Source organism: Peromyscus maniculatus, chromosome 23, assembly GCF_049852395.1.
Source record: "Peromyscus maniculatus bairdii isolate BWxNUB_F1_BW_parent chromosome 23, HU_Pman_BW_mat_3.1, whole genome shotgun sequence".
Classification (NCBI taxonomy): Eukaryota; Metazoa; Chordata; class Mammalia; order Rodentia; family Cricetidae; genus Peromyscus; species Peromyscus maniculatus.
Window position 1 is genome coordinate 30,161,527 of NC_134874.1, and position 12,742 is coordinate 30,174,268.

General features: G+C 51.3%; 2 protein-coding genes across 5 annotated transcripts; one reads left to right on the forward strand and one right to left on the reverse strand.

Moving 5' to 3' along the window:
* The first annotated feature begins 40 nt into the window (after window positions 1–40).
* Mcm7 (minichromosome maintenance complex component 7) lies at window positions 41–7,850 on the forward strand. Of its 4 annotated transcripts, none has more exons than XM_006971203.4 (15): window positions 41–351; window positions 1,677–1,756; window positions 2,298–2,462; window positions 2,704–2,828; window positions 2,901–3,081; window positions 3,377–3,514; window positions 3,785–3,934; window positions 4,101–4,215; window positions 4,458–4,589; window positions 4,817–4,900; window positions 5,009–5,402; window positions 5,663–5,746; window positions 6,313–6,481; window positions 7,226–7,335; window positions 7,494–7,850. In XM_006971203.4, the coding sequence occupies exons 1-15, from the start codon at window positions 321–323 to the stop codon at window positions 7,693–7,695; spliced, it is 2,160 nt and encodes a 719-aa protein (XP_006971265.1). In that variant the 5' UTR covers window positions 41–320; the 3' UTR covers window positions 7,696–7,850. The 4 variants fall into 4 exon arrangements, with proteins under 4 accessions (XP_006971265.1, XP_006971267.1, XP_015856702.1 ...); XM_006971205.4 differs by lacking the exon at window positions 41–351 and adding an exon at window positions 777–1,216; XM_016001216.3 differs by lacking the exon at window positions 41–351 and adding an exon at window positions 797–1,292.
* Window positions 7,851–8,541: 691 nt separating this feature from the next.
* Window positions 8,542–11,582, reverse strand: Cops6 (COP9 signalosome subunit 6). The gene is made up of 10 exons (XM_006971202.4): window positions 11,457–11,582; window positions 11,127–11,249; window positions 10,805–10,936; window positions 10,334–10,422; window positions 10,179–10,241; window positions 9,757–9,804; window positions 9,289–9,403; window positions 9,119–9,211; window positions 8,924–9,024; window positions 8,542–8,791 (listed from the first exon to the last, which is right to left on the reverse strand). Exons 1-10 carry the CDS (start codon window positions 11,524–11,526, stop codon window positions 8,651–8,653), a joined length of 975 nt encoding a protein of 324 aa, XP_006971264.3. The 5' UTR covers window positions 11,527–11,582; the 3' UTR covers window positions 8,542–8,650.
* Between the last annotated feature and the right edge of the window lie 1,160 nt (window positions 11,583–12,742).

The window sequence follows — 12,742 nt, forward strand, 5'->3', positions numbered from 1 at the left end:
CCACACGGGCGAGCAGTAATTTTGAACCGCGGGAAACCGGGTGCCCAACCCGCCTGGGCTTGGCAATCTCCCTCCGGCCCGCCCCCTCGCCCCCTGTCATTCAACCCAGAGTCGTCCAGTGATTGGTTAAAGTTGGTTGCCGGCAGCGGTTACTAGCCCCCTGTCTGATTGGCCCGTCCTCAGCGGCACGGGTCACGTGGGTGTGGACGTTTCGCGCCAATTTCGGTTGGTCGGCTGCATCGCGCCGCGCGCTCGTTCTGCGCTTCCCCAGAGTGAGACTTCTCAGCTCGCCCGCTCCTGTCGCACGGTCCCCGGCAGCGATGGCGCTTAAGGACTACGCGATCGAGAAAGGTGACAGGCTCTAGGGCTGGGATTGGCGTCCTTCGAGGGAAGCTTCTCCACCGACACCTGTTGAGGGACGCTGGAGTCTTGGGGGGAGCTGAGGTCGGTGGCTCTGGGGACAGGCGGACTGCGCCCGAGACGAGTGTAGCGGGCATCGGGATGGGAGCGATCCTGATCGGAAAAGGTGCTGTGGTTGTGAGGGGGAGGACCCAGCGGAGGCCGCGAAGAGGAGCGGCCCTCCAGAGAGACAGCTGGGTGACGTGGAGCCTTCAGTCCATGGCCGGAGGCCCCGGGGACCCGGGCCTGCCTCTGCGCTCTGGGGCGCTGGAGAATTCCCGCGTCCACTCGAGACGCGCCGGACTTCGGGGGCGGGGCTTGCCCGGCCGCTACGCGCCGGGATTGGTTGTTTTAGGCCGCCCTCCAAGCGGAAGTAGAGGCGGGCGGAAGTGGCGCTACTCCATCGGAGGGAGTGTCGTGTGTAAACAGTGTCCTTCCGCGCGGTGGCCTCGGAGATAGCTGCCGTGGGTAGGGGCGTGCCTGGAGTCGGGAGACTGAGCGCCCGGCGGCGAGAGGAGGCAGTGAAGTGGACCCGAGTGGCCCTTCGGCGTGCTGGCCAATCGCCGCACGGCCGCCCGCCTCGGGCGGAGGAATCCTGGGCTGTGAGGCGGCTGGAATCCGGGCCCATGTGCTTCTTTGTTTACTAAGAGCGGAAGCAGTGGCGGGAGCGGGGTGTGGGGTGCAGAGGAGGCCTAGTGGCGGACGTCCCGGCGGGAGCAGGAGAAAAAAAAAAGAGTTGTACTGGTGGAAGGAGAGCCGAGAGTCGATTGTGTGCGAGCTGAGAGAATTGAAGAGCCTGAGATTCCTAACTAAGGCAGTGAGTGCAATTCTCGTGGGAAGGTTGGAGTAAGACTCCAACTTGTAACTGCCCGGGGACCTATGTTCTTCCCCAGGTAAAAGCAGATTTGTGCAAAGGAGTACTGCCTACTTTGGGGAGAACTAGGTAGGCTTGTTTTGAGTGTTCATTTAATTAGCTCACAGGTCCCGTCTTAATTGGAAATGGGTTTCCTAGGTTTCCGTTAAGAACTTGAAGTAAAGAATCCGAAAGGAAGCTTGTGTTGGAGTATTTGGTACACTATTGTGTGTGGGACCGCGCGCGTGTGCTGCACGAGTATATCACGGCTTACACGTGGGTGTTAGACAGCCTCGGGAGTCGGTTCTCTTTCAACCTGTGGGTGGGCACCAGGGATTGAACTCTGACCATCAGGCTTGGCAGCAATGGCCTTTACACCTTACTGTACTTAAAGATTTGTTTTTGATTTTACATTTGTTTGTAGAAAAAGTTAAGAAGTTCCTGCAAGAGTTTTATTATGATGATGAACTTGGAAAGAAGCAGTTCAAGTATGGAACCCAGTTGGTAAGTCCCAGGATTGGTTTGGAGAGTTGGGGTGGTATGTAAGAACTTGTACAAGGTGGCCTACCTTGTTTGTAGAAAGTCTTCAACTGTTTAAGTTATGTTTATTTGTGTATGTGTGGAGGTCCATTCTCCCACCATGTGGGTTCTGGGGTTTAAACTCCATTCTTCAGGCTGGATGGCAAGTGCCTAACCCATTGAGCCTTCTCTCCCATTCCTACCTAGCTCTTGGTTTTTAGAAATAGTGCTTGTGTGGCCTGAACGGGCTTTGGGAACACCTTATGTAGTTACATAGCTGGGGTTGGCTGTGAGCTCCTGACCTCCTGTCTTGGGCATCCTAAGCACTGGGATTACCTGGTATGGTGGGTTAACACCACATTCATAAAAACAAAGGGTTTCTGGAGTTCAGAAGTTTTCTTCAGAGCTGAAAAGTAGCTCTCTACTGTGTTCTTTCCTCTGGGGGATGGCCAGTGACTTAGATGAGCTTTTGTAGGTGAGATAAACGTGACCCTAGAGTAGTATTACTGCCTTTTCCTTGCCTCAGGTTCATCTGGCTCATCGGGAGCAAGTGGCATTGTACGTGGACCTAGATGATGTAGCTGAAGATGACCCTGAGTTGGTCGACTCAATTTGCGAGAATGCCAAGCGCTACTCAAAGCTGTTTGCTGATGTTGTACAAGAGCTTCTGCCTGAGTACAAAGAGAAGGAGGTAGGTTGCTGGCTTCTGAGCTCTCCTGCCTGGTGCCCGCTATTCTTTTTGGTTTTTTGAGACCGGGTTTCTCTGTAGTTTTGGTGCCTGTCCTGGAACTCGCTCTGTAGACCAGGCTGACCTCGAACTCACAGAGATCCTCCTGGCTCTGCCTCCCGGGTGCTGGGATTAAAGGCATCCGCCGCCGCCGCCTGGCCTACTCTTCTTTTTCTATCCTGCCCCTCACTTTTCCTGTTTTTAGGTGGTGAATAAAGATGTCCTAGATGTTTACATTGAGCACCGACTGATGATGGAACAGCGGAGCAGAGACCCAGGGGCAGCCCGGAACCCTCAAAACCAGTATCCTTCCGAGCTCATGCGGAGATTGTGAGTGTCTTGGTGGGCAAGGTTGGGGACTTGTTCTCCAGGACCTTGCTGACAAACGTTTCCTTCTCTTAGCGAGTTGTATTTCCAAGGCCCAAGTAGCAGCAAGCCTCGGGTGATCCGGGAAGTGCGGGCTGATTCTGTGGGGAAATTGGTAACTGTGCGTGGGATTGTCACTCGTGTCTCTGAAGTCAAGCCCCGGATGGTGGTGGCCACATATACTTGTGATCAGTGTGGGGCAGAGACTTACCAGCCGGTATGTATACAGTAGGGAACAAGAAAATACTTGTCTGGGTTTATTGTTCTTGAAATAAATAATTGTTTCACTGATTATAATCTGTCATTTTCTCTCTAACTATTGCAACAATTGCTGCAGGATTCATTTTTAATTCTTTGGTAGTGATCTGATCTCTATAGTCATTTTGTTTTGTCAATGTCTCTGCTTGACTCAGAATATTTCAATGGGTTCTTTCAGAATGCCTTGTCACAGCAGGGATGATTCCTGTGGTGATTGTAAGGAGCTTTTGATTTCTCTTTCCATTCCTTTCTAGATTCAGTCTCCCACCTTCATGCCTCTGATCATGTGCCCCAGCCAGGAGTGCCAAACCAACCGCTCAGGAGGGCGGTTATACCTGCAGACTCGTGGTTCCAAATTTGTTAAGTTCCAGGAAATGAAGATTCAAGAACATGTGAGTGTGAGGGGAGGTGAATCCTGCTGTGGTTGTGAAGTGGAAGAGAGAAAGAGGAGTGCAGGGCTGGGAGAGAAGTCATCTATAGTGGGAACAAGGTTAAACTAGAAGTTTGCATACTTGCTTTTAGCCAGAAAGTCAGCCTTCTAGGCTGGGCTGCTGAGTCTTACCATAGAATTGGCTTCTGAGGCAATGGTCTATGGGTCAGGCCCCTGTCTGCCTCACTTTTCTCCTTGTCTCATGTCCTGTGCTCTGACCCCGACTCCCCAGAGTGATCAAGTTCCTGTGGGGAATATCCCTCGTAGCATCACAGTGGTTTTACAAGGAGAGAACACGAGGACTGCCCAGCCTGGTGACCATGTCAGTGTCACTGGAATCTTCTTGCCGGTCCTGAGGACAGGATTCCAACAGATGGCACAGGTGAGGGAGTTTGAAATGAGGGAATAGTTCCGTTCCGCTCATCCACCCACTTACTGTCTTCACACCCTTAGAAAAGTAAAACCAGTCAGATGGAACTTGTGGTTGTTAAGAAACTCTTAGGGGTTCTGGTGATGGCCGGTTAAAGGGAAGCCATTCTTCTGCCCAGGGTTTACTCTCAGAAACGTTCCTGGAAGCCCACCGGATTGTGAAGATGACTAAAAGTGAGGATGACGTAGCTGGGGCGGGAGAGCTGAGCCGGGAAGAGCTGAAGCAGATTGCAGGTGAGGGGCCACAAGGTTGAGTTGAAAGTGGAGTTTTGGGCCGGGCGGTGGTGGCGCACGCCTTTAATCCCAACACTTGGGAGGCAGAGCCAGGCAGATCTCTGTGAGTTCAAGGCCAGCCTGGGCTACCAAGTGAGTTCCAGGAAAGGCGCAAAGCTACACAGAGAAACCCTGTCTCAAAAAAACCAAAAAAAGAAAGTGGAGTTTTGTCTCGGGAAATGCAGTGGCTTAACTTTCTGCAGAGGAGGATTTCTATGAAAAGCTGGCTGCTTCTATTGCTCCGGAGATCTATGGGCACGAAGATGTGAAGAAGGCACTGTTGCTGCTGCTGGTGGGTGGTGTAGACCAGTCTCCTCAAGGCATGAAGATTAGGGGTAAGGGACAAAGGAGAGGCTGGGAGTTGTTTGGGAGGGTGAGAAGGGATCGGATAAGTAAGTGTTCTGTGAATGACAACTGAGGAGTTGATGACTTGGCTTCATGGTTGTTGATGTCTTAGAAGAAATAGTAGGGGTTTGGAAGGGGAATCAGGTCTCAAGTGCTCTCCCTGTTGGTCGACAACTTGGGGTGAGCGTGTCATTTAGGCTTCCTTCCCATTTTCTAGGAAACATTCACATCTGCCTTATGGGAGATCCTGGTGTGGCCAAATCTCAGCTCCTATCTTATATTGACCGTCTGGCCCCACGAAGTGAGTATGGGCAAGGGTAGGGCTTTGTGTTTGTTTGAAACACTAAAACCTCTGGAAGGCCTGGGCAAGTGGCTCCTTCCTTCAACAGTCTGCTGTTTCTCTTTGCAGGTCAGTACACAACAGGTCGGGGCTCCTCTGGAGTGGGGCTGACAGCAGCTGTGCTGAGAGACTCTGTGAGTGGGGAACTCACTTTAGAGGGTGGTGCCCTCGTGCTGGCTGACCAGGGTGTGTGCTGCATTGATGAGTTTGACAAAATGGCCGAAGCTGACCGCACAGCCATCCATGAGGTCATGGAGCAGCAGACCATCTCCATTGCCAAGGCAGGAATTCTCACCACACTGAATGCCCGATGCTCTATCCTGGCTGCTGCCAACCCTGCCTATGGGCGATACAACCCCCGCCGAAGCTTGGAGCAGAACATACAGCTTCCTGCTGCTCTACTTTCCCGATTCGACCTTCTCTGGCTGATTCAGGACCGGCCTGACCGAGACAATGACCTCCGGTGAATAAAGTACAATACCCATAGAGACAGCCCATTTTAGTGGTTTGCGGGGAGGAAGGTAAAATCAGAAAGCCGCTCAGCTTGTCTGTGTGGACACATCAAACACTATTCTTGTCTATAGTTCCTAGGGAAATGGAAGGTTGAGGGTTTCCTGGGAGGTCTGTCTCTGCCATGTTATGTAGAAGAGGTGGGGCTAAGAAGGGGTCCTAAGTCAGAACCTCAAGGTATATTGCTCTTAATGTTGCCTGTGCTCTCTCCAGGTTGGCCCAGCACATCACCTATGTCCACCAGCACAGCCGGCAGCCCCCTGCCCAGTTTGAACCTTTGGACATGAAGCTTATGAGGTGGGTAGGGAGTGAACCCAGGACTCACTTTTGTAGCCTAGCCATACAAGGCAAGGCATCATCAGAAGTTGTTTTTCTGGCTTGGGGTGATGAAGCAGCAGGCTATAATCCTAGCTACCGTGGAGACAGGAGGATCTTTAGAGATCTTTCAGCAATGTCTCCAAAAATTACCCCCTGCCTCATACATTCTTCACCATCATCATCTTGTCCTCGGGGTGAGGCAGGTACAGCTTCTTGGCCATATCTGCTCCTGTGGCATTACTATGGCTCAGAGCATCTCCGTGATCTTCAGGTTTCTAAATTCTTTTCACCAGGTCTCTGAAGTCTTTCTCCTTTGTTACACATTCAGGGGGGCTAGGTCATCCCAGTGCAGATGGATTCGTGTTACTTTTGCAAATGTCATTTTCCTGAAAACCTGGAAGTTACTTGAGCACTGGCAGCCCTGTTTGGAGAAGTCCCTCGGTGATGCCCAAGCAAATAGCTGTCTGCCTCCTGCGTGGAGTATTAAGTAGGGAATGCAAAAAGCAGGCTGCGTTCTGCTTTCCCACAAGCCTTGTTTCCCACAGACGGTACATAGCCATGTGCCAGGAGAGGCAGCCCACAGTGCCTGAATCTCTGGCTGACTACATCACAGCAGCATATGTGGAGATGAGGCGAGAGGCCCGGGCCAGTAAGGATGCCACCTATACTTCTGCCCGGACCCTGCTGGCCATTCTCCGACTTTCTACTGCTCTGGTGAGTGCTGGGTCCCTGTCAGCTGGAAGGCTGGCCCTTGCCTGCCACCTCACCTTAATGGTGACCCTCAGGCTGCCTCCTCCCTCCCTCCCAGCAGCCCTGCTGGGGCTAAAGTGCTGACAGTGCAGATAGTGGTCCTCTCTGTGCTACCGCACTGTGGGTACTTGCTGCTCCAGCAGGGCACGTACAACAGCCACGGAGGGGAAGGCTGCTTGCTACTCAAATCCAAGAGGGGCAGAAATGTCCTAGGTACATGGTCTTAGAAATCTCCATCTGTCCTTCCCTCTTGGACCTTAGTCCTGGGGGCTCCAAAGTGCTGTTCGTGCAGGTAGTGTAATTACCTGACCTACTGCTGAGCTAGCACTTCCCGAGCCCCCAGGACACAACCTCTCTGACAGTGGCCCTAGCTGAGCTCCCCAGGCTCCATTTATCACGATGGGGAACCTAGTGGAGTTCAGAAGGGTCTGGTCTCCCTCACAGGACAGATGAACACCCACCGGGACTGGCCAGTGTTGAGAGGCGGAGACTTGGGCAATTGCTGGAAGCTGCCCTGGGCATTGCACTTGTCTCGGTCTGACAGTGCCGGCCCAACACTGCAGATGTGGGGGGCAGGGAAGAGTCCCCACTTTTGTTCTATGAGTAGGCAAACATGGCTTGCCCGCCTTAAAGCTGGAGCAAAGATTTTTTTACTTCATCCCCCTCCTCCCCTCCTATCCCCATCTTGTCCCTGCCTTCCCCCCCTAGGCTCGACTCCGGATGGTAGACATTGTGGAAAAGGAAGACGTAAATGAAGCCATAAGGCTGATGGAGATGTCAAAAGACTCCCTTCTAGGTGAAAAGGGACAAACAGCTAGGTGAGTATCTTAAGAATGAAATTGGGCCACTTGACTTTTTTGAGCTGGTCACTAGTTTCTGCACTCATAAACATACAAGTTTGACCTGAGAATTTTAATGTTGATTGCTCCTGTTTGCTTAGCCCTGCCTCCTGACATTTTCCATCCATGTGTTTCAGGACCCAGAGGCCAGCAGATGTGATATTTGCCACAGTCCGTGAATTGGTCTCAGGGGGACGAAGTGTCCGTTTTTCTGAGGCTGAGCAGCGCTGCATATCACGTGGTTTCACACCAGCCCAATTCCAGGCAGCTCTGGATGAATACGAGGAGCTAAATGTCTGGCAGGTCAATACTTCTCGGACACGGATCACTTTTGTCTGATGGCCAGCTTTGAGGCTCACCTTTGTCTGATAGCCAGCTTTTAAGGCCCTGCTGCCCACCCCAGAGAATGCCCTGGATGCCCCAGAGATGAAGATCCCATTTTCCCACGCTGCACTTTTTTATTCTGTTGTTAATAAAGTGTTTTGAATACTTCCTGTTTGGGCCTGGCTTCTGCTAAGATAGCATTGGGGGAAGGGCTAACACCGTGATTAATATGCAAGTTTACTCTACCTTGCCCACATTAACTAGGGTGTGGCAAGGACTGAATGGAGCCTCTAGGGTTCTTGCTCCTCTCTAAAGTCCTGAGCCTTACTGTGTGCTATTCAAGCTGGGAGGTACAGTGCCTCAGGCCCACTCACTTCTTGAAATGTTCCCACTGTGGCCATCTTTTTAATTCCCATCTCCCTTGGAGGGTGGTGAAATGGGAGATGAAGGGTGACATAAAAAGTAGCACCTGGCACAAGAAATGACTTAGGTGGGAGTCTCACAGGTGGGTTGAAGTGTTAAGGCTGAGATGTGAAGAATTCATTTCCCTTGGTACTTTTCAGTGTCCATAGGACCAAGGATTTGAGTTATCCATAATTATAAAGACAGGCTTGGTATCCCTCCCCTTGGTAGCTCAGAAAGCAGTCCTCTCATTTCTGTGGACTGGCCTATGTAAGTTGGTAACACAGCTGGAAGCAAGCAGGCAATCCTACCACCTGTCTATCCAGACAAGGGGTCACTCAAGTCAGTAAAAGGCGGTTGAGAAGTGCTGACGAATGGATTCTGCCTCTGACAAGGCTGCCTGGACTCCAGGTTGAGAAACCAATGTGGTGCCTGGTAGGACAAAGCCACTGGAAGGGCTGCTAAGGGGCTGCTCTTTTATTAATGACAGTTTCTCTAAGGGAATGCAGTGCCCAGTCCCAAGGAACAGTTGTCTGGGCCCTGTACATCATCCCTTCCAGAACCTTCATCAGAAAAACAGTCCCCTCATTCGCCTGCCGATGCCCTGTCGGTCGTAGAGGACGTTGAACTTGTTCACAAACTGGTTCATTGTGTTGCACGTTTTGGTGATGGTGCCGAGGTAGGCCATGAGCCCCACGTCATTGCATTGCTGGGAGGGAACAGAAAGAACCAGTTCCCCAGGGATCCCTCACATTAGGGCCAAGGACAACTGAATTTCACCTCCTGCCTGCAAGAGGAATGGTGTGAGCCCCACCTCCCCACCGAGGGTATTAACACTCACATCATAAAAGTCTGTCTTGAACTTGTCTGTGCTGAGAACCGGAAGGCAGTGACACAGGGCGTAGGCCTCCCGCAGGATCTCATGGTTGAAGGGAACCTCTCCTAAGGGTAAAACGAGGCTGCACTGATGTGGATGCCGTCACTTCTCCAGGAGGGAGGAAAACAGTTAAAAGTGACAGAGAGGCGCCTGTCCTACCTGCTTCCGAGGCCTTGACATACTCTAAAATGAGCTTCACACGGCTGTGCAGCATCTTGATGGCGCTATGCTGAGCTATCAGGTGTTCAGCCACTGCAGGGGAACAGGGCGAATGAAGGAAGGTACGTGACCACAGCCACCCACACTTCCAAAGAATTCGCCTCCCTTACCAGTGGAGTTCTCCCCACTGCCTGTTGCCGTCATCCGGGCCACGTGGTCTACACCGATCCGTTCAGCTTCCTCGGTGGCCAGGGTGTAAGTGAGCTCAGCAAACAGCATTGTTGCCTGCAGGGTAAAGGTCCCCACACAGGGAGAGTCAGAGTCGGCAAACAGGGCTGGGCACATGGCGGAGCGGGTAGAGAGCACTTGTGGCACAAATCTGAGGCTCGGTGTTTAGATCCTCAGAACCCACACTAAGCGAGATGTGGTAGACATCCCACTCCTACAGCGAGATGGGAAGGAGAGACAGAACTCCCAGAAGTTCACAGGCCAACCAGCCTGGCAAACAAGAGATCCTGTCTCAAACACAGCAGAAAGCTGGGACGGACACCCAGGGTTGTCCTGTGACTGCACACATGTGCGTGGCATGCAGGAAACAGACTAAAAGCAGGATTTGAAGGCTGCAGGGTAGGTATTACCTCTCCATTGATTATATCGATGACAGACTCAAAAACGCTGACAGGAAGCTGTAAAACAAATAGAGAGCAACTTACTAAGGGCAAATGTACTTCAACTTACACACACACATGCCAGGCTGGCCTTGAACTCACAATCCTCCTGCCTCAACCTCTTGAGTGCTAAGATTAAGTGTGTCACCACACTTGGCTCACATTTTCTAATTTCCCCAAAAACCTACTGGATAGGTTTTACCCACGTTACATATGAAAATGCCACTTCAGAGATGATGTCATACACCTGATGGGGAAATTGCAGCATGGAGGTTCAACTCAAGCATCCTTTAATACAGATGATGTCACAGAGTAAATTATAGCAGAGCATGAGGATAAAACACAGACATAGTGGTAGATGATCAAGACAAAAGGGACCCAGCAATACTCACATCTGTGTGCTTGGTCATGGGGTTCAACTTCAGAAAGAGGGGACTCTCAATGATCTCGCATACCTGGAAGAAAAGACAGGTCCCAAAAAAAAGTCAGTTTCTCTTCCCCTCATCTTCTGCTCTCTTCCCCAACATGTGCACATTTGAGCCTGTACCTGCTTATGGACGTGGATGTCGGAGGGGTCAGGCGGCCCCCCTGTGGTATACCAACCCAGAAACTCCAGCTCCTTGAACACCTGTTTAACTGGAGAAGGGGCCAGAGCAAACAATATTTCTTTAAACCTCTCTTCCTTAGTTTGATGGACCTGGTGTATTTCTTTTTTTTTTTTTTTCCTTCCTCGCCAGCTCTTCCCTCCCTCCTCAAATTTTAACTCCGTTTAGAATAAAGATCTTTCTATTCTGCCATCTCTCCTCCTTTACTTGCTGAAAATAACCTTTTACTTCTGATCCTCCTGCCTCCACCCCCTGGTTTATATGGTTCTTGAGGACTGAACTCTGGGCTTCCTACATGTTAGGGCAAGCACTCTACCCACTGTCCTACACCCCCAACCCTTTTATCTTAAAACCAAACCAAACAAAACAATCTTCCCACTTCTCTTTCCCACCCACTTCTATTCCCCTCTCACACTGCTCTTCCTTGGTGTAATAATATTCCTTGTCAATGATAATCTTCTCTTCCACGGTGTGGGACAGCAGCTCAAAGGAGTTCATCACTTCGATATTTCGCCCCTCCTGCTTTCCGATCAAAGCCCCAATCACTGAGAGGAGAGAAGCACACGGAAAACAGGTGAGGTACAGGCAGCCAAAACCTTTCCTAATAACCCCAGGCTCTGAGGTCAGTGTGGATCAATGATGGGGGAAACTAATTTGGAAGAAAGGGGAGGCAGGGGAAAAGTGATTGGAGGAGGTCTCCAAGAGGAGGGTTTGAGATTTACACACAACACTCACCCTGCATAGGCCGCCCCTCCTGGGAGCGCATGCGGATCCAGTGGTCTGAGATGTTGAGGATGACAAGGGGATGGAGAGCGACAGAAACACTCCCAGTCACTCCGGAGGCCATCACGCTGGGCACTGTTAAAGGTGAAAGGAACACATAGCGGGTGAAAGCTCGGGCCCACACATTCTCTCCTAGACAGGGGAGTAAGGGACCGGCAGAGCCGGGCCGTCCATCCCTGCCCGCAAGTTATCCTGGGAGAGATGTTGCTTCTCCCAGGCTTAAGAAGTACTCAAGATACTCCGCAAGGGAGACTCCAAAAGGCGCTCCGCACAGCCCGTTACCTGCTGCATCCACCTCCATGCCGCTGCTGCCTCCGCTCCCGTTCGCCGCCGCTGCCGCCGCCGCCGCCATTTTCCCCGCGCCCGCCAGACACGGCCCGCCCCCTTCCTTCCCGGCTTCCGTCGGCGAGCAGCGCATGCTCAGTATGTGCTTGGTGCTGCTGAAGGGCGGGGCATCTGCCAGTACTTGTTAACCCTGAGATGCCCGAGAGCGTGTGTGCTGCCGGCTCTCATGTAACCCAGCCTGGCCTTGAGCTCTGTATTGTGTATCTGAGGATGACTTCGAACTTTGATCCTCCTGCCATCACTTGCTTGTTGAGGTGGGATCCCACTGTTGTAGCCCAGCTGCCTGGGAACTTGCTATTAGAGCGGGCTGACTTCAGACTCACAGAAATCCACCTGCCTCTGCCTCCTGAGTGCTGATTGTGTGTGCGCCACCATGCCCGGCATCCCTAGCTTTTATGTGTGTCCTGGGGACTTAAACTCAGGCCCTAACACTTTACTCACTGACCCATCTCCCCAGCCAGGACCGCTCTTCAACCGTTGAGCTGCGTCTTCAGTTGCATGGCAACCTGACTCCATATGCAAGCTAGTGACTGCTACTGGGGAGACTTGGCGCACACAGTGGGATGGGTGCCAGGTGAATCTGGGGTCACTTCGGTGTGGGCATCTGCTGCTCACTGGCAGAACTTCCTCAGTGATCCAGCAACCCCACAGAAGTCTCCACCACTTTCCAGCAGTCAAGAAGGCATGCAGAGGACTCTTTTTTTTTTTCATTCTGTTTTTAACAATTGAATAATACTTTATTTTGTAAATATACCACATTTTCTTTCACTTTTTGTTTTTTGATACGGAGTTTTCTGTGTAGCCCTGGCTGTCCTGGAACTAGCTCTATAGACCAACTTGTGTTGGAACTCAGAGATCTACCTTCCTCTGCCTCCTGAGTACTGGGATTAAAGGTGTGCGCCACCGTACCCCAAAAGTAACACATTTTCTTTGTTTCTTTTTTTTCTTTTTTTTTTTTTTTTTTTTTTGGAGTAAAACCAAAACTTATTATAAGCCACAGTCGTCCTAGGGTCCCCCATGCTATACATATAGTCTCCATGGTTCTGTGGGTTGTAGTCTGATTGTTCTTTATTTTATATCTAGAATCCACTTATGAGTGAGTACATACCATGTTTGTCCTTCTGGGTTTGGGTTACCTCACTCAGGATGATTTTTTTCTAGTTCCATCCATTTGCCTGCAAATTTCATGCTGTCATTATTATGCAGAGGATTCTTTAGCCATC

What these genes read in the sequence shown, in the direction of transcription:
- Mcm7 (XM_006971203.4), top strand. Translation starts at nt 321, where the DNA reads ATGGCGCTTAAGGACTACGCGATCGAGAAAG. An exon ending in GGGCAGAGACTTACCAGCCG is followed by an intron (nt 3,082 to 3,376) that starts GTATGTATACAG and finishes ATTCCTTTCTAG; the next exon opens with ATTCAGTCTCCCACCTTCAT. An exon ending in AGAGCTGAAGCAGATTGCAG is followed by an intron (nt 4,216 to 4,457) that starts GTGAGGGGCCAC and finishes AACTTTCTGCAG; the next exon opens with AGGAGGATTTCTATGAAAAG.
- Cops6 (XM_006971202.4), bottom strand. Translation starts at nt 11,526, where the DNA reads ATGGCGGCGGCGGCGGCAGCGGCGGCGAACGGGAGCGGAGGCAGCAGC. An exon ending in TTACACCAAGGAAGAGCAGT is followed by an intron (nt 10,423 to 10,804) that starts GTGAGAGGGGAA and finishes CCCCTTCTCCAG; the next exon opens with TTAAACAGGTGTTCAAGGAG. An exon ending in TCGATATAATCAATGGAGAG is followed by an intron (nt 9,404 to 9,756) that starts GTAATACCTACC and finishes TTTACCCTGCAG; the next exon opens with GCAACAATGCTGTTTGCTGA.